The 21,175-nt window shown below is 38.8% G+C and overlaps 1 protein-coding gene across 3 annotated transcripts in view; it reads right to left on the bottom strand.

Moving 5' to 3' along the window:
• Positions 1–20,462, bottom strand: part of PALLD (palladin, cytoskeletal associated protein) — a 436,926-nt gene extending 416,464 nt beyond the window's left edge. For 2 of the 3 annotated variants that reach the window (XM_025384605.1, XM_025384606.1), the window contains exons 1-3: positions 20,334–20,462; positions 10,761–10,765; positions 5,236–6,223 (exon numbers count right to left, since the gene is read on the bottom strand). In XM_025384605.1, coding sequence (XP_025240390.1) covers positions 5,236–6,146 — 911 coding nt within the window. In that variant the 5' untranslated portion in view covers positions 6,147–6,223; positions 10,761–10,765; positions 20,334–20,462. Of the gene's footprint in view, positions 1–5,235; positions 6,224–9,727; positions 9,733–9,960; positions 10,300–10,760; positions 10,766–20,333 lie in introns of all 3 variants that reach the window. The other variant, XM_025384604.1, reaches the window with a different exon arrangement.
• Positions 20,463–21,175: the final 713 nt, after the last annotated feature.

Below are 21,175 nucleotides of genomic sequence, written 5' to 3'. Positions count from 1 at the left end.
AAAACCAAACCAGCCAAAAGATGGGAGATACCACATACTGATACCTTTAGTAAGAAAAGTAAATTGATGACTTGTTTTACTTGCTGTTGTTTTTGAGGAGACGGAAATTTCTACAGACAGAGTTACATAGATTTGATATGGCTAATCATCTTGTTTTGGCTTTTGATGATGATCAAAGTCTTGCTGATGTAAACTAATTGGAGGCATTGGATATGCTGTGTTTTGATTATAAAAAGAAATAATTGTATTACTTCTAATTGTATATAGTAAATAAAACTTTACGAGGCTAACAATGATGACCTAGTAGGTATCTTATGATTAGAGATGAGTAATTGTATTTAGACTATTAAAGCACATCGCTGGATTCCACTTTTACTATAAAAGTGGGGTGTTTAAAAGTGTTTTTTTTTTGACATATGTACACATTTACCTTATATTAATAACTTAATATAAAGATGTGTTTGGACTACTTGTAGATAAAATGGGAATGCTTTGTTTTATTTGTAGTTATTTTCTGAAGAATAACTTTATTTATAGTAATTTGATGGAGAATAACATAGTTTCTCCCCATGTCCCAGTCCCTGTGTCTTGATCCTGCTGCCATGTTTTCCCATGGTGCATTCCCTGTACGTCAGCATGGACTTTTCCAATGGCCAATTGCCAAGCTCCTTGGCACCACACTTCACTCACCTCCCCGTACAGCTGCCAACTACCCAACACTGAATGTTTCTACGCTAACCGTCCCCACCTTAAAAAATTTTTTTCTATTGATTGACCATTATTAACTTAATACAAAAAAAGGGAAGGATACCCATGAAGGGCTTTGTTTTCTTTTTCCATATAGAAAGATACTGGAAAATTGCCAGGCTACCATTTTCTTTGAAGATATTTGGAATATGAATTCCAAGCGTAGATTTTTAAAGGTGGCAATTCCACTATCTCCATTTCTGGAGGCTGTCAGTAAGCCATGCATAACTTCTAACACCACAGTGACCGTGGCTAAGTCTTCTCGTTAACAACTGCAGCACAGGATCAAGAATCCTAAGAGCTGGGTTATATATACTCCAGTCTCCATGACTAATGAATGATTTTTGTATTACTAGTAGTAGCATATCATTTCACAGTTTTCGATTCCAGTCTCCTTACATTTAAATGGTTGAAAACATACAGTTGATAAAATATTTTTAAAGGTATAAATACTTTTAAAATAAATAATACCTTTAAAAATAAATACCTTTAAAAATATAAGGCCTCCTTTTTATAATACCAGAGGTAATTTTGAACTAAAATTATTCACAAATTTTTTATCAACTCACAAAAGTCAAGAGTGGAGACAACAGGTAAGGTGAGTGACGTCAGGGAATGGGTCGTTATGCTGTTTGGAAGGAGTGTATGAGAATATGGAACATTTGAGCATAAGCAGAGAAAAAATGAATTCTCACTTGATTTCATTTAATGTAGTAATTCAAATTGTTAATATAATTTGCGTATCATGTGAATACTACCTCAATGGTATATAACTTCCATTTTTATGCATACGGTTTTTTTCTGTCAGCTCTTTCTCTTGTTGGGATTTTGTTGGATATGTAAGAATAAAGGAGGAAAACATATTTTCAGTCCTGTTTGTAGTCATAACTGGTGTTCACACAGTGTGAGAGGGCGAAGTGGCTGTATATGAAGCACAAATACCTTGCCTTGAAGTGACTGGCCTAGTTTTACCCTGTTGTTTCTGTTACTTCTTCCCTGAGCTGGGGCTACTTTATCCACATTTGTCAGGTTCATCATGCCAGCTTTCCAAAGCAAACAATCTCCATTGTTTAAGCTCCAACTAGCTGCTTAGTAGCCCAGGCATGTTAACCTAGCAGTTGGTTTCCCTAATCTGGACCCAGTTTAGTCACTAAGATTCTGCTCTGTTGTTTTTGTCTTTCTGGAGCTATGGTCCTAACTTTCATTTGCTTAAACTCTTGCAAGGTAAAGGTTTCTCCCTGTGTTCCAGCTCCTGTATCTTGATCCTACTGTCTGCTGCCATGTTTTTGTGTGGTGCATTCCCTATAAGTCAGCCTGGACCTTTCCATTGGCCAAGTGCCAAGCTTCTTGGCATCATACCTCACTCACCTCCCAGTACAGATGCCAACTACCTAACACTGAGGAGCGTCTCTGCTCTCACCAACCAGTGTCTCTTGGGCTTCTGCTTATGGCTTGCTTTAGATTGTCCTGACATCCCCTGCCTCTCCACACGTCTGTCAACTGCTTCTATGACCTCAGGAGATGGCCTGCCAATCAATAGGTCTGCCTAAGCTCCAGGTCCTAGGTCCTCTGGACTGACACAGTCTGAGCCAGGTTCTAAAATGCCCCATTGCAGGAAATCTTTAATAAAGGTTTTCTTCCTGATAGAAAATTTCCTTCAAAGATTGTCTCTTATGATTGTCATATGTCTCATGTGGTCAAAAGAGCTCAGTGTTCTTAGGCGTCTGGTACACTTACAAATCCGTGACAAGGAGGATCAAGATCTTTGCAACAAAAGTTAAGAAAATTCAATGTGAATCTAAACTCTCCCTCTCAAACAAAAACAAAAACAAAAACAACCCCCAAAAAACTCTACAGGATACAAACATTTCAACAATGGAACATTTTATGAGACTTAATTATTCTAGAAGGGTGTAATTTGTCAACTTTGGACTTGAATTCATAGACTGCAGGATAAGAGAAAACTAGTTAATAATACTGCAGATACTAATGAAATTAAATTTTAGTTCTGCTACCCCCAAAGAGGCAGAAGTGTGAATTTGATGAACCCTAGAATCACCAAATGGTTAAGTGAATTTTAATATAGTCATTATGGTCTGCTCACTTGAATTAATCCTTCAATGCTACATGTACTGCTTTCTGTCATTTTTTAAAAGGTTGTAGTGTACTTTAAGGGTTGTTTTGGAAGTAAATGTAGGTAGAACCATATGTAGTTTGAAAACCTGTGGAACTGTTTTGAGTGACATGAGAATGAATGTCTAATGAAAATTATTTGTTTGCAAGATTGGTAGGTTAAAAAATCTAAATAGAATCTGAAACATTCATTTCTGTCAAAGGGAAAATGTAAAAAACAAATTCTTCATGTATATAAATAATCTACATAAATAACACATATAAATGCAAAATTTAGAATGACATATTTAATTAAATGAACACATTAAAAAGTTTTTTACTGCCCCCTGCTGTCAGTTTCTTAAAGAATTATAGTAAAATTGCTGTAAAGCTGACTCAAGGTGAATTAGTTGAACAGATTGGTCGGGGGGAAATAATTGCCCACCTCTAATCACACTGCTTTTCAGCCAGTAATGCTAATGTTTACTTCATGTGTGTGCACAATGGTATCAGATTAAGAAACCAACACTAGCAAAGCTTGTGTTAGTGAGCATAGGATTAGAGATACAGGGAAGTTTGTGGTCTGCGAAATGCTATTAATAAGAAAGTACCAGTGTTTCAATTCAATCTTTAGCCAGTGATGTCTACTTTACCATTTTTTCCAAATCAAATAATTTTAACTTTTTTTTTTTTTTTGAAACAGAGTCTCCACTCTGCCTCCCAGGTTCAAGTGATTCTCGTACCTCAGCCTCTTGAGTAGCTGGAATTACAGGCACACGCCTCCATTCTCAACTAATTTTTTGTATTTTTAGTAGAGAGGGGGTTTCACCATGTTGGCCAGGCTGGTCTCAAACTCCTGGCCTCAGGTGATCCAACCACCTCGATCTCCCAAAGTGCTGAAATTACAGGCATGAGCCACTGTGCCCGGCCGTTGAGTTAACTTTTTAAATATTTATGTAATTTAGGTAAAGCATTCTGCATGAATAAAAGCAAAACTTCCAAGATAAGTGAATATTCATTATTTTTGTAATAAAATCCTGACTTGTTATGTTATTTTCATTTTGCCAAATACAATTAAGAAATGAGAAATAATGAAGATAATAAGTAACACTAATGCAGCAGTTATTAGCTGCGAGCCACTGCTTTAATTTTCCCCCATGTACTATTTTATTTAATCATAAAACAGAATGATGTAGGTATTATTATACTTCCCATTTCACAGATGAAGAAACTGAGTCACAGAGGGGTAGAGTAACTTGACTAAGGTCCCACAGCTGGGCAATGGAATCACGACCGGAAACCCTGCAGGGGGACTCCAGGGTCTCTCTCCCCTTAACATTTTGCACAGGGGAAGGTATAATCTCTACAATGAAGTCAGAAGAATGTATAGAAATTCTAATGAACATGGTGGTGTGAGTGCTTATTAACTCTAAGTGCATACTCCCTTCACTGTTATTTCTTGCTGTCTCCATGCTCTAGTGACCAGAGCCTGTGTAGGAATAACAGGCAGACCTGGGGAGCTCCTGACTTGGTTTATCTTTCTTTCTTAGGAAAGTTCTGCCTTTCTTGTTTGCATCAGATTGAAGGGGTGTGTGTGTGCTTATGTTACTGAATATGTGCCAAATTAGTCCATGCCTGAGACTGGATTATCCATTTGGGGGTAATTTTTGTTTGATTTTTGTTTCTTGTGTATGAGAATCTTTTTTTTTTTTTTTTTTTTTTTCCCTAAGCTTTATGTTCGGGGATACACGTGCAGGTTTGTTACATGGGTAAATTACATGTTGCAGGGCTGTGGTATACAGATTATTTTGTCACCCAGGGAATGAGATTAGTACCTGATAGGTAGTTTTTTGATCCTCAGGCTCCTCCTACTCTCCCCCCTCAAGTAGGCCTCGGTATTTATTGTTCCCTTTTGTGAGTTATTAGGGGCTAATCTGAAGGTTGGCCTCTCCACACTTGTGCCTTTCGCTTCTGGATAGCTGCTAGTTTTAGCCATGCTTTCAACCATCTTTAGCAACTCATATTCAAATATACACACACTTTTCACAGTACTTCGAGTAAATCAGTTTCACATCTTAAGTGTGCCTAGTCCATACTAGTTCCACCGTCTTAGAGAACAAACTGTTTCCACTCCTCTCTGCCTGCTCAAGTCCTTTGCCGTCCCTCCATAGCACAGAGGGGGCATGACCACAGATATATCCAGCCACGGACAACTAGCACCACTCGTAGTGGCGATCCTGGGCTGCTGCTCTCCTTGCAAGTACTCTCCCTCAGTCTCCAGAGGGCTAATGACACAGGAAATCTTTCTTCCTCCCATATTAAAGTAACACCAAAGTCAACAAAATCTTTTGTTGTGCATAATAAAAAAATTCATACCTGACTCGAGGAGTGGGGTTTCCAGTGACTCTACATTCCAGATAAACTCGGCTCCCTTCTGCTACTTCTTGGCTCCTCAGCTTTTGGATGAATCGAGGTGCAGCTGGGAAGTGGAGGGCACTGTGGGGCTGTGGGTGAGACTTGCGGTTGCGTGGCACTGCCAGGTTCTGGTTGGCCTGGTAGCAATGCCTGGCCCCAGGGGACTTAACCTCTCTTTCCATCTCCCCTTGGTCTTCCGTAGGGCTCTGGCTGGCTGAGGCACTCAGCAGGGCTGACGGCTGAGTTTTAGGAGACAGGTACCCACTGTCTGGTGACGAGGACTCCCCATTTGGGCTTCTGTTTCTTGGCTTTGCGGCTTCTCTAAATATGGATGTCAGCTCCTCAATTAAATTAGCCGCCTTGTCACACAGCTGGCTCTGGGGGCCAGCCTTTCCTTGATGTGGCATTTTGGGCTTTACGTTTGTGTTGGGAGCTTTTGCACCACGCTTGTCAGCCTTTCGGAGGCTCCGGATGTAGCTGGGCCTGGTGAGCAGGGGTGACATGGCAGGTTTCCTCTTTGAAACAGGTGAAGAGATACTCTTAGTTTGTTCTTCTGCCAGAGGCTGGACAGGTGTTGACCTGTTATCCTGAGGTCTCCCTGAGGTGTGTTCACCCAATTTGGTCTCCTTATGGGAAGGGTTTTCATGGAAGCTTGCAGGGGAAGTATTGAAAATCTGCGAGATCTCCTTTTCCGAGTCAAAATCTTCTGTTTCAGAGTCGGCTATGGCTCTGCGGGCCAGGTCAAGACTCTTGTTGATCTCTTCCTGGCTGAGGAAAGCAGAAAGGCCTGGGAAGAAGTCAGCATTCTTGCTTTCTTCCTGCATGTCTGAGAGGGAGTCATAGAAGGACTCATGGGAGGAGGTCCCTGACATAGTTGAACGGTCTTCATGCACTCTGTGTCTGCTTTCAATAGGAAGACCAGAGGCAATGGCAACTGTTTTCTTATGCTCTGAAAGACAGCATAGAATGTCATTAGTAGCAATGATTTTTCCCTGTTTTATCATAGAAGTTCTAAGTCACAAATTGAGAGAAACATTAAAGTGAATGAATATAAGTTTTCTTTATTCTACAAGTTGGAAGAAATATCAAGTATACTTGTGTTCATCATTTTATGATTTTAATACATGCCCTGTGAGTGCTATCAAATATCTCACTAGGCAGTATTAAATCATTCAAAAAGATGACGTGTGCAGTAGGCACTGTTAGTAGGATAGGGCTCACAGCCAGCCCCCCCGCCCACCTTACTCAAACTCTAATTTGATTAATGTAATGAGATCAATAGAATGTTGATACTTTTAGTAAGTCTGACTCTGATTGTCTAACTCTAAACCACAAAATGCAGTTTAAGGATTCCAATTTTCATTTATGTATAGTTTTCAGTGAAATCTTTGAAACTTTATTGTCTCCAGTTGTGTTCATTCATAGTCATTCACTCAACAGTCCAATAGATGGTAGTAATCACTTATTATTACATTTCAGGTGCTAGAAGTACAGCTGTGCTGTATGCCAGGGATGGGCAATTTTTCTGGGAAGCGCCAGATGGTAGATACTCTTGACTTTGTGAGCTGTCCAGTCTCTGTTATAATTACTCAACTCTGCATGAGCGTGAAACCAGCCATAGGTGATATGGAAATGAATGAGCATGACTGTGTGCCATTAAAACTTATGGATACTCATATTTGAATTTTATGTCATTTTAATGTGTTTAAACTACTATTATTTTGATATTTGATTTTTAAACAACAGCTTTTAAATGAGAAAAACGTTCTTAGTTTGCAGGGCATATTAAAAAAAAGGGGTTGGGATGGATTTGGCTCAGGGGCTGAAGTTTGTTGACCCTTGATCCAGACTTAACAACACAGTCATCATGTTCAAGGAGTTAAAAGTCATGGGAGGTAGTAAAGTGGAGAAGACAGAGAAAATATTAAACAAATAATATATTAATAATATAAAATTTTGATAAGACTTTAAAGGAAAGTGAGAAAAACCTAGGGGCTATGAGAGCCTAATCTAATCTTAAAGGGCATGAGAGAGAACTAGAGGCCTGGCGTAGAACACTTACATGGGAATATCAGCAAAATTAAATAAAAGGTGTTCCATTATCTGTAAGCTATTACAGCTTTAAATTCCACTGACATTTTGAACTAAATATTGTAAGGCAATGACTCCTCATTACTCGAAGTGTGTCATTCTTTTGCTATATATTGTTCATAGAATACTGAGAGGGAAGATCTAGAAAACATCAGCGGTGATGTCTGCCACAAGACTGAGTCTAGGAGTGAATAATGGAAGCTTCCTGGATGTGGTGAACCTCAACTTTCTACCTCGTGTCAGTCAGGAGTAAACTTGGTGGGACATTCCCCAGAAATGGTGTGTCTTCAGAGGACTGAATTGAGTTGCTTGTGTAGAAGTATCTTCCTAAGAAAATCTCTAATTTTAAAAAACATTATGCAAGAGTCGAGGGGATTGTAGAAATCCATCTCAAGAACCTGCTGCTTCATTGGATGCAGTGAGTCATAGACCTGCTGATTAAACAGGATATTTAATCAGAGATCCTGAAACTCAATATTAACATACCCCATTTTCTTAAGTGGAATACTGTACTTTTGCCTTAGATGTCTTCTTCGAAAGATAGCTACTTTTTTGTGCCTGAATTATTAGATTCCCCATATGCTAGCCCTACTCTTATCTACTGAACCATATTTCACACTTTTCTTCAAGTAAATCCTTAGTCCTTCAGAGGATGTCGTCATTCTCCCTGACTTTACCAACCCAGATATCACTCTAATTCCTTTGTCCTGTCTGTGCTGCAGGACAGAAACATCCTGACTGGTCTCCAGTTACTCAGATATGGCTCATATATGGAGAACAATTATATTCAGTATATTTTTAATACTTGAATATATTTTCTTCATGAGAAACAGGCAGTTAAAGTATGATTTTGAAAAGGCAAAGGTATAGTCAACATGTAAAAATCAAATAACATGTATTCGAGTTTTTATTTAACAATTGAAAAAATCAGTAATATATTACAAGCATTTCAAAAGAGACACTGAAGATGAGACACATGTAGGCAATCAGGAATGCTGAAATGAAGTTGGTAATAGATTTGAAACTGGTTAATATCTATAGAGCAATAAAACACAATGTTTGGAATCATCTATAAGAGTGGAAATCTATAGCATTTCTACTAGAAAAAATCATTTGTATATCTATGTACCAGTATAATTTGCATTGTTTTTAGATTTTTCCAACTTACAGAGTTGTAAAATTGTAAAGACAATAAAAGGCATAGACCCCTGTGGAATTAGATGACCCTGGAAGGTCCACCAGAGCCAATCCAGCATTCTATTGCAAGGACACCCAGTACCATTTTGTATATTTCAAAACGTTTTATAGTTTGTCCTACCAGGGCAGCCAGGTTTCTCTCAGTAATGAGCTCTGAAGTACAATTGACCCCTCAGTCAGCACACATGGTAGATAACTTTAGGGGAAGCCAGGATCAGGATCAACTCTTACAAGGTGTGGGGAGATGAGCCGTTAGGTAACATGGATCCAGAAGAGACATGAAAGTGGAGAGGGGGAGACTCGGGGGCTGAAAGTATGTTTGTGTACCAAAGGCACAACAGACTATATTTTCATTTATTGCATTTCTTGTAAAATTTATTTTTCTTTGAAAGAAAGCTACTGTGTTATTTATTTATTAATTATTTATTTATTGTGGCCTGAAAGAAGTTCAGTTTTTATTTATTTATTGTGGCCTGAAAGAAATTCAGTTGAAATCAGTGCTAAAGGAGATTGAAAAACATCTTGTGTCAACCAAACCTGTGGTAGGCTAAGCTGAAAATCCAAGGAGATAATTGCAACAAAACCTTTGATTCTTGACATGGTTAAATTGTGAAGCCTAAGCTGGGATAGATGTACTACATGGACCAGAATTACCCATTCAAAATGTATTTATGGACTATATACCACATGCCCGGTAGTGTGCTAGGGACCTTGAAAAAGAGAAGGTTTTTGCCCTCATGGAACTTAATACAAATTACAAATAAATAATAACCCTATATAATTGAGTATGTCTTTTTAAAATTGTATTTTATTTTTTAAATTGACAAATAATAATTGTACATAATTATGGGGTACCTAGTGATGTTTCAGTACATATCATGTATAGCGATCAGATCAGGGCAACTAGCATATTCATCTCTAACATTTATGATTTCTTTGTGTTGGGAACATTCAACATTTTCCTTCTAATCATTTGAAACTATAGAGTATGTTATTGTTGGCTATAGTCATCCTGTAGTTGTATAGAACCACAGAGTGCTGTGATAGCACCTAGAAGCAATAGCAAGGTCAGGATCAGGAACCTTTTATGAAAGAGAGAAAGCTGAAAGAATAATGTGTGAGGGATGAGGAAGAGCTGGGAGGTGAAGAGGGTACTGGCAGAAACGTATTCTAAGACTTGGATCCCAGAGAGCGCATGAGAGACTCAGGTAACTCCGCTAAGCATTTCAGCTAAACAGAAATCTATCTGGAAATGGGGAAATAACCAGAGATAAGGCTAGAAAGCAGGAGTTAGGGCAGAGAGAGCCTGGAGGCATGCAAAGAGCTTGCATTTTATGTTGTGGGTAGTCAGTAGGCAAGGAAGAGTGTTAAGTCCGTGAGAGATGTCACCAGACTTACATTTTTGAGAGATAACTGATTGCAGCCTGGATGGGGGGGACAGAGGTAGGTGAAGAGGAAGACAAGACTGACAGTAGGGCGGTCCATGAGAAGGCTCGGGCAGTAATCCAGGGAGTGCGCACATTTATCATGGTTTCACGTTTGGTTGCCATCATCTGGACGTCTTCATTTTGGAGAATTCCTCATGTTCTGAGGCTCAGTGAGAAACTGAGCTCACTTGTAATGGGATGTGAAATCTCCAAGTATTTTCTTTCTCAGCCCCTTGGAGATCAGACACAAGTCTTGGCACTTGGCCTAGACAGCGATTAGATGTGTTCATCTTGGACTCTGAAGTGAGAGCTGGTGATTCAGAGGAGCAGTGGGTCCAGGGTCCATAAGATAGATGATAGAAAGGAAAGAACTTTGTAATTGATTAAAGGCAGAGGCAATGCAGAGGCAGGATTACAGGTTTCTCACCTCAACAACCAGATGACGGTACCATGAACTTAGATGCTACAAGTGGAGGAACAAGTTTTTTTTTTTTTTTTTAAGCTTGATTTTGATTTGAGCCTTTTGCAGTTGAGGGACCTTTGGTAACTCTGGTGTTGATGTCTAGGTGATTCGAGATACGGATCTAGAGCCCGGGAGAAGGAAGAGCAGAGCCGGATTGGGGATTATTAGCCTATGGGTGGCACTTTAAGACATGGGAATGCATAAGGTTATCGAGGAAAAAAGGAGAAGATAGAATCCTTCAAAGAATCAAAGGGAAGCAAGGAGAGCTAGATGTCATGGGAGCTGGGAAAGAAAATAGGAAGCAGTACGTGTCCTTTTGATTTTAGCAACTTGGGAATATTTAGCACCATCGCAACAGAAATATAAGCCAGGTTGCTGTATGGAAGGAAAGGAAAGAAGAAGGAAAGAAAGAAAATATTCCAGGTGTGGTGGATTGTTTTGAAAAGATCATAGAAAGAAGGAGAGACAGAAGGTAGTAGCTGAACAAAAATATAGACTCCGGTGAGGTTTGTTATACATTTTTAGGATAGAGCACTATAACATGTTTTACACAAACCGAATTAGGCAGTAAGAAGAGAAAAGCTGAAAATAAATGTAAGAAAGTGGGACGATTTATAGGTCGGCTCTCAAAAGATGTAGGAAGAAATGAGTTATTATAGGACAAATGGAGCATGAGGTGCTCAGCTTCCAGTAGGAAGGAGGCAGTTCTTTCACTGTTAAAGGAGAGAAGTAACAAAGGGTGTGTGCGTATTGGGGTGGGGCGGGGGCGGTAAGAGAGAGAGAAAGATGAGATTCTCTGCAAGAATTTGTAATAGAAAGATAGAGTTCCCATACTGAGACTTCTGTGCATTGGAAGTTTATGAGGACAGAAGATGATTTGAAATAGCTGTTGTAGAAAAAGGGAGAAAGAAGTTTCCTAAGAAGGATTTATGGGCAGAGGTGAGGGCCTGGTTGAAGTTAGGTGTGACGTATTTATAGTGTCATTACTCTGTGTGATTGTGTGATTCACTCCACCAGAGCTCAGCCATGCAGGTGAAGCCATCCAGCAGAGATAGATGATCCCGGTTTGACATGCAGGTAAAATGGGAGGGAAGTGAGCAAGGCCATTGAAAATATGGTCAAGGAAAAGGTGACCTTTGACATATATGCTGGGTTGGAATTCATGGGTAGGAGTTTGAATGTAGAGATTGTCTTTTGTTTTTTTGAACCAGTGTCAGAGTTGAGTAGTTGCAACAGAGACTGTATGGCACATGAAACCTAAAATATTTACCTGCACTTTTACAGAAAAAAATTGCCAACCCCTTCTACAGAACACTAGCTGCCTGATGAATTCATATGACATATATAAAGGCTATTAATAATCACGATGATTGATGATGATGATGACTAATAATGGACTGCTTACCCTGAGGTGGGCATTGTGCCCAGAGTCATCATGTAGATTATTTCGTTTAAAATCCTCACAGCAGCCTCTGGTTTAGAAAGAAGGAAATAGAGGCAGAAAATCTGAGTGGGAGAACCAAGATTTAAGCTCAGGGAATAACTCCAGAGTTTATGTTCTATGTACTTTACCATCTTACCATTGTAGTTTTCATAATTGAGAATCCTAAGCAATGTATCAGACTAACAAAACTGTGGGTCAGAAATCAGAGTTCTGCTATTAATTCAATTGTAGTTTAGTTCCAAATAAACATAATATGATACATTTTAAAACTTCACAAGACACATTGTATGAGAAAACTTAAAGCAAACTTCTGAATGATGAAAACACTTTCGATTCTTAAAGGGAGTGTTTGCTGGAGGCAGAATATCTCACCTGCTTATTAACTCATATTTTGGTTTTAAAGAGGCGCCATCTGACAGGATCCAGTGGTCAGGATTAGGTGTAGCTTTAAAACTGCTTGCACATTGAAAAAGAAAATAATAGTTCTATGGCATATCTGGTTCAGGCTTAATTTGCAACCCAGTTATTGCTGCGGGAACATGCACGTGGGCTAGGGAAAATGCTCATTCAAGGAGGATGAACAAGGGCAGTTTCCAAGTGGGCCAAGTTCACTGGAAATTTGTGCTTCAGAGATTTCCATGTCAGTCAGCACTCCAAAATGAAAAGGTCAAAATCAAAAGGAATGAAACACAACCACAAATATCTCCATCATTTGCCTGAGATTTCATGTTTTCTGTCAAACAGTGCTCTTGGTAATTCTGTGCTGGTGTGATAGACACAGAAGATGAAATAGACTAAAAAGACCCACTAATACTGCTGTTAATGAGTGAAGAGGAAATGAGGTAAACACCAAAGCCATTAAAGTGTTTCTACTCTAGTAAGTAGCATTGAAAGATTTTGAAATTTTGAGGAATAAAGGATTCTTTGGCATCTTTAAATTGTCCCGTCCCCTGCCTCCTCCCTTTTCTCGGAAGGAATCTGAATTTCCTAGAAATTCTACTGCTTCTTTTTCTCATCCTTGTCTTATCCATCACCTGCAGTATTAGCAGTTTAGCTTAATTGTCATTTTCCCTAAAACACTCATTAGCCACAGCTATTCTTTTCTTTTCTTTTTTTTTTTTTTTTCCGAGATGGAGTCTTTCGCTTTGTCGCTCAGGCTGGAGTGCAATGATGTGAACTCGACTAACTGCAACATCCGCCTCCCAGGTTCAAGGGATTCTCCTGCCTCCCGAGTAGCTGGGATTACCAGGCACCTGCCACCACGCCCAGCTAATTTTTGTGTTTTTAGTAGAGATGTGGTTTTACCATATTGGCCAGGCTGGTCTTGAACTCCTGACCTTGTGATCTGCCTGCCTCAGCCTCCCAAAGTGCTGGGATTACAGGTATGAACCACTGTGCCCAGCCAACCACCACTGTTCTTTAATTTGCTTGAAGTTGCATAGCTCTGTGTTATTCACCATGGAAGAAATGACTCCTCCTTGGCCTTGCCCATCTTATAGTCATGCTTCCTTTCTTCTACTTCCCCTTCCCGGAATAGTAAGTTGAATGCGAAATCAATGGAGCAACTGCTTAGTTGTGCAAGAGAAGCTTCAAGGAGGACAAATATGAGCCAGGCATAGTTATTCTCCTTACATCATCTTACAATCCAGGAGGAGGGATTAGACAAGAGTAAAAAATAACTCAGTTACAAGGAGGAGTGTGATAATTGCTATTAAAATAGTTTCAACAAATTGCAGTAAGGGATAAAAATGGTAAGAGAGATCATAGTTACAAACTGGGTCACGTCCCTCTTTTGGTTTTTATTTTTTTCCTATGATGCTCTCTGGCTGGAGAAAAGCTCCAAAGCACGATGTGCAGGTTAAACATGCCCGTGGACAGTCTGAGCTGATGGAAGTTCTCCAGCCTCACCCTCCATCATCACTAACACACATGCACTCAGGCCTCCCTGGCCCACTCACCATTCCTCAGACATTTCAGGTTCTTTCTGGTCTTCACACCTTTGCACTTGCTGCTCCTTTTGCTTAAAATGTGCTTCCTTTCTCTTTTTCTTTTCTTTGTTTTTTTTTTTTTTTTTTTTTTTTGAGACAGAGTCTCGCTTTGTTGCCCAGGCTGGAGTGCGGTGGCACAATCTCGGCTTTCTGCAAGCTCCACCTCCCGGGTTCACGCCATTCTCCTGCCTCAGCCTCCCGAGTAACTGGGACTACAGGTGCCCGCCACCTCGCCTGGCTACTTTTTGTATTTTTAGTAGAAACGGGGTTTCACCGTGTTAGCCAGGATGGTCTCAATCTCCTGACCTTGTGATCTGCCTGCCTCAGCTTCCCAAAGTGCTGGGATTACAGGCGTGAGCCACTGCGTCTGGCCCTCTTTCTGTTTTTCAGGCTCCAGTTCATCCTTGAAAACTTTCTTAAATTTTACCACTTTTTGGTACTTTCTAACAATTCCCCAATCAATATAATTTGCTGCTTCTTCCAAGCATGTCGCTTCGCATTGCATTTCTCATAGCAGTCATCATATTAAATTACACGTATTTATTTAGAGAATGCTTTCCTCATTCAACTGTGAGCCCCATGGAAGCAGGAGCTGTGACTGCCGTCTTTGTATGGCAAATGCTTAGCACACTGTCTAGGTTATGGCAGATGATGGAGAAAAGCTAAGAAATACCGGGTGTTTGAAATGTGGTTTGAGCCCTGGATAGGATTTGACAGACCCATGAACAAAGCCATGAGGAAGGAAATGTTCTGATGTCTGATTTGCTTTCAGCCTCCCAGAACCTGCTGCGGCATTTCTCTGAGACATGCTCTCTTCAGCTAAACGCTATTCTGCTCTTTGGAGTGAGGGTCTCATTCTGTCTCCTGGCGTGGACTGAAATGGCATGATCATAGCTCACTGTAGCCTTGAATTCCTGTGCTAAAGGGATCCTCCTGTGTCATTCTCCTGAGTAGCTAGAACTACGGGCGTACATCATCAGGCCTGGCTAAATTTTAAAATATATTTTTGTAGAAACGAGGTCTCTCTTTTTTGCACATACCAGTCTCAAACTCCTGGACTCAAGGGATCCTCCTGCCTTGGTCTCCCAAAGTTCTGGGATTACAGATGTGAGCCCCTGAGTGCAACTAAATGTTATTCTGCTCTTAAACTAGGTTTTTCCTCAGTTTTATCAACTGTTACTTGTGTCCCAGGCTCTATTTTCTGGTAAGAACTTGATAGAGTAATCAGTGCTAAATGTTAGTATATACATACAACACATAACTGTGTCTACATATAAAATACACTTTACCTGCTCATTTTGCTAATACAAAATCATTCATAGGTCAGACATTGTGTTAAAAAAAAAAAAAGGTATCTATAACATGGATGTTAATGTTTCTCATTACCCTCGAAGACAGTTTCTTATGAAAAAATTTGGAACTAGAAAAGCATTCTATTTTCTGGCAATTCTATTAGACAAAGAATTCTGTAAACTTCGATGACGCTTTCACATGGATACTAGCAAGCTCAGGGTTAAATTTTCCGTCATAGAAATTCAGATGTTTTTAGCTAAAAAAATTTTTTTTGCTTACTTTTCTCATTGTTTTATTCAGTCAGCATTTATTTATTGAGTGCCTGCTATATGCTAGGCACCTCTTTTATAGGCCAGGGACATAGCTGGGAAGAAGATAGATTCTCTGTCCTAGGAGGTAAAGATTCTAAGAGAAAGGACAAAGGTAGTAAATTGAGAAAACATTTCAAGTTCAAAGCTTTTTATACTTGGTTTGATCTTCTATATTTTCTTAATTGATTTTGGGCAATTGTACTATGCTTTTATTGCATACAGCTTCAAACTAGCTTTGAAAGTTGTTAGGGTGCAAAAATATAAGATAAAATGAAATGCACATTCACATGTGAATTTCACATCTACAGACCACTGCTGTTTTGGGGGGCACACCCTTGGCGGGGAAGGTGGTGAAAGTCACAAGAGGAGAATGTGCTCAGGTCAATGTCCTTTAGGTTCCTTCAGAGTGTACCATGGGGGCACTGCTGTGTCATCTCATGGCACTCTGAAGGGAAATTCTCCCAGATGAATTTCAACATTTATGCATAATGCCAGACTCTTCATCTTAAGCAAACATTTAGTAAAGCAAAGGTTTGGGAGGGTTGGCAAATATTGTGAGTCATTACAGAATGCTATCCACCTTGAATTGTCAGCAGGCAGCTTATATCCTTATAAGCATCTTGGCTTATCCTAAGCAAATATTGCTTTCAAATGTAAACGTCCATGGTGACCTATTTTGTTAACCCCCTGGGCATATCTCCTTCTCCTGTTTTTTTCTTTTTTTAAATTTTGGAGATAGGGTCTCATTCTGTTGCCCAGGCTGTAATAGTGCAGTGGTGTGATCATAGCTCACTGCAACCTTGACCTAGTGGGCTCAAAGGACCCTTTTGCTTTAGCTTCCCAAGTAGTTGGGACTACAGGTGCATGTCACCACGTCCTGCTAATTCTCTTTTATTTTTTGTAGAGACAGGATCTACCTTCATTGCCCAGGCTTGTCTTCAACTCTTGGCCTCAAGCAATCCTCCTGCCTCAGGCTCCTGAGTTGCTGGGATTACACGCACAAGCCAAGAGGCCTGGCTATTTCATTCTTTCTTAAGGAATTTTATGTCACTTAATTTATAGATTACTTCTAATTGTAATTTTATGGTTTGCCACTTCTCCCTAAGTTAGTGTCATCTGAATTCTGTTAGATTCATGTTATACTATAAAATATAGAACATAAAAATAAGTTTTCATTGGTATGTGTATTACACATTTGACATAAGTAATTTTATGAATCTTATCTTGGCATGACTATCTTAATATTTGGGAAAACATTTATTTTTTAGTTCCTGAATATGTACTGTAGGCATAAATGTATATGGTTCACATTCATATATGAATATGCAAATGATAGAAAAGATAGACAAATTTAAAAATTATGACTACCGTTTACCTTTAAAGTTGCTGACTTTTGGGGATAGATTACCTGAAAACCAGCTCTATGATATTTGGGAGAATCCTCTCTGTTGTCATTTAAGAAATATTTATAGGGGGCTGGGCATGGTGGCTCAGGCCTGTACTCTCAGCACTTTTGGAGACTGAGGCAGGAAGATTGCTTGAGCCCAGGAGTTCAGTACCAGCCTGGGCAACATAGTGAGACTTCATCTCTACAAAAATACAGAAAAAACCCCAAAAACTTAGCTGAGTGCAGTGACGTGTGCCTGTAGCCTCAGCTACTCCAGAGGCTGAGGTGGGAGGATTGTTTGAATCCAAGAGTTCTAGGCTGCAGTGAGCTATGATCAGGTCACTGCATTCCAGCTTGGGCAACAGGGTGAGACCCTGACTCAAAAAACAAACAAGACTCCTGGGATCACCCCCTGGCGTGATCACCCCCTGGCATGATCCCCATGAATCAAGGCACTATTGACTGTTGAAATGGAAACAGGTTTCTTCCACGTGGAGGGACTTGGGGAAGACAAGGAATGTACATGAGAAAGAGCAGAGTCCAGTAGAAAGAATTCACTGACAAACAATGCAAGTTGTTCCTACGTAACAGCTTGGGAGTTACCTGCTTTCAAAACTGAACAGTTTGATCTTCAGAGCAATCCATGGAGTAGATGTTATTTTTCTATTTTATGTTTTGTATTACCCACAACTGCAGCAGAAAAACGTTCAATTATTTGTCCCAACCAGAGCCATCAGAAAGTGGCAGACTCAGGGTGGAAGCCTGCATTTAACTGCAGTTTTCTTTTCTTCTTGGGGATATTATAGGAAATTACTTTAAGAATTTAGATAAGGGGAAAACTTTTGAAGTCTGTTCATGAAATACTTTTAGAGTCGACGAAGAACTGCTACAATTTTGAAAGAAAAAGTTTGATGTTAGAAAAACGCTGACAGACAGTAAGGATCACTTAATACCATGTACCACATTCAGCAGATTCTTTAGAGAGTCCAGATGGAATAGCTAAATTCCCACAGTCATTTAAAAATGTATATATAGAAAGGAATAAATATATGAAAATGGTTGGAATAACATACACCAATCAATCAACACTGACTACCTCTGTGGGGGGATTTAGGCAGGGGTAAGAGTTGAAAGGTGGGACATTCAGGGGGATCTTTTGTTGCTTACTTTGTAATTTTTGAAAAAAAGTTATAAGTGATTTTTAATTTTAGGTTTAGCAGTTTTATTTATTTTCATATTTAAGCAATTACTAAAAAAGTAATGCAAACTATTGATACAAAGATTTAATATTGAAATATCTTTTAATAAAACCTAAACTATGAAAAACAAAGTTAGAAAGGCTTTAACACTTTATTTTCGTGCTTCAGAATCACAGGCAACCCCTAGACTAAATCAACTCCCTCCCTCCCTCCCTCCCTCCCTTCTCCCTTCCTTCTTCCCTCCCTTCTCCCTTCCTTCTTCCCTCCCTTCTCCCTTCCTTCTTCCCTGTTTCCCTTTTGCTACAAAGGGTCCTTTAGGGCAAAAGTCAAACATGAAAAATTTATGAAATTTTATATTTGATGCAGAAAATGTACTGCAATTTCATAATTTATTAATACACATGGATTATTTTCCTTTCTAATTATTAAATAAATTATCATTGCAGGAAGATATATTTATCCTACAGTTTTAAATATCTCTTTAAACAGCATATTTAATCTCAATTTCAAGGACATAATCTAATAGCTCATTTAATGCCAAAACAGCCAAATAAGATACTTTACAGAGTTTTTGAAGTTATCCCATGTCCTCTTCATCTTATCAACTTTATTCACCATGCCAAGTCCATTGCAAATATTTAGATTTTACATCTGAATTATCCATTTCCACTACCATTATCCAATTCAGGGCTTTATTCTTCTCACTTAAATTCAGAACCTATTCACCAAATTTGCTTCTATATTCTCTAATATGATTTAACAGTTAGAAATTTTAGTTGACGATGTTTTGTTCAATCTTTGTTTTCTTTGCTGTAATTTCACCAGGACACAGTCCTTAACTCTAGATGGCCTGAATTTCTAACTGGAGCTCAGTCATTGCAGTACCCTTTGACAGCCTCCACACACATATCGTTTAAGAAGTGGAGATCTTGTCTGGGCCTTGCAGATTTCACTTGGTATCTCTTAAAGAACTTGTCAGATTTATTTTTAAACGTGAATAATGAGTGCCCTCTACATTTTAAAAAAATGAGGTAAGGAGGTCAAAGTGATTGTACTTGTCTAGTGCAATCCAGATCCTCGTTCTATTGTGAAAGATGCTATAAGGCCAGTTTTAATATTCAACTCTAGCAGCAACACAGAGAAACCCAGAGGAAGAGCTGACACAGAACCCCTGGGATACAGACCCTAACCCACACCAGATTCTAGGATGCCGGAGGACTAATTTGTATTCTAGGAATGTGTAATCATGTATTTACAGGGCAGTTAGTGGCCAGATAAACCTCACTGGCCTTCTCTACTGTTAGCTATAACTTGTCAAAAAGACTTTGATTTTTAAAATCTGAATAATTGAGGTGAGTATTCAAGTTCTTTCTGTGAGAAAAAAAGATTGGAAGGCATCTTTATCATGCAATGAGGATTTAATTTCTGCATATATGTGACTGAATAGATTTTGAATAGTTTTATATTGCCAAGAAATGGGCTTTATATGTCACCACAGTATTCATACTAGAAGGCAATTAGTATTTTTAGCAAATGTTAATAAGTAATATGAGCCTGAAATCATTTTATGTCAACCTCCTCTGTTGGATTCAAGACAATTTCATGTGCAACTTAAAGCAACATGATAAAAATTATACTGTGATGTTTAAATTTGACTGGACTCCAGAGACTGCACTGTGGTTTCCCTTAGTAAGCGTTATCTTATTAAAAGTATGTAAATTTTATGCATGAATATAATTTAAAATACCTGCTGTTACTATCCCAACTCATTATGTCCAGTGAGTTACTTTTAGAATCTTTTGAAAGTGTAATTAACAATTTATAATGGACTAAAATCTAAAGTCTATCACTGTAAGCCATCATTACGTATTTAGCTTAAATATGGGTGAGGATCTAGAAAACTGCATTTTCCTTTTCTGTGAAACGTAACACGTACACAATCTTGACAAAAGCTGGCTCCATAAATACATTAAATTCTTTTGGAATTGATAGCACCAACTTAGCATGCTTAAGCTTATAACAGAAAGTATAATTCTCTGACAGCAAAGGCAGAGATAAAGTGGGCAGGCAAATCTTACGTATTATGTGTTTTTGGCAAAACCATAACATTCTCATTACTTTTCCTCTCCAAGCAAAAGAATAATTAAGATATTTTCTAAATATATCATGTTTTCAGAAAACCTTTTATAGTTTTTTTTTTTTTTTTTTTTCTTAAAACGTTGCCGTACTAGTTAGTATATTAAGATACACCTTACAGACCTTTTCAGTGCTTGGTCAGTTTGAAGACTCCAGAGAGGTGATGAATTTCAGATGAGCATTTCTTCTTTTCTGGGAGAATGGAGGTTGTGGCCTTGCCTATTCATTAAAGACTGCCTGGTCCGTAGTCACTTTGAGGCAACTGTGGCTTCAGACTCTCATCTGTCCTCTTCCTCCACTCAGCTATATTTGGTAACTGAGCTCATGTTTCAGCAGACTGCCATGATCAGGAATTCCAGCAGCGGGCTGGGAAGCACCCCCAGGACTGAGGGCTGGGTTCTTAGAAATAAAGCCACTTAACATAGAAGGAACTATATTTATGGATCTGATAAACATAGGATTTAAACACATTCTTCTATACTTTGGACTTGTAGCTGGAAATCACCACCTGCCCCGTTAACATGTTCTTAATCAATTTAAAGTACAGTATGTGACTCCAAGTAGAAAAAGTGATAATCCAAATGGAAGCTCTTCTTACTGTGATCTTCTGCTCTGTGCATTTAAATTTTGATCATGTGCTAGATTATCCTAAAATAGTAAATTCAGTAACTGAAAATTTAGCCACCTGGCAAATTGAGTGGAAAGTCCCATTGTTCTCTTACTTCATATTGCTAATTAAAAATTGATATATGACTATGGTATGTATTAAAAGTCTTGTCTATAATAGTATTAAATAAGTGTGAACACACAGGGACTGGTCTTATCCACGTGGCAACATTGAGTTCTTAGCTCAATGCCTAGGACATCATGAGCATCTAGTAAATATTCGTCAAAGAAATAAATAAATGTTGAATGAATAATATTCAGGAAAAGTATCAACCCTCTTACAGTTGCAAAAAATGTTT

Source organism: Theropithecus gelada, chromosome 5 (genome assembly GCF_003255815.1).
Source record: "Theropithecus gelada isolate Dixy chromosome 5, Tgel_1.0, whole genome shotgun sequence".
Classification (NCBI taxonomy): Eukaryota; Metazoa; Chordata; class Mammalia; order Primates; family Cercopithecidae; genus Theropithecus; species Theropithecus gelada.
This window is presented reverse-complemented; position numbering and strand designations above follow the sequence as displayed.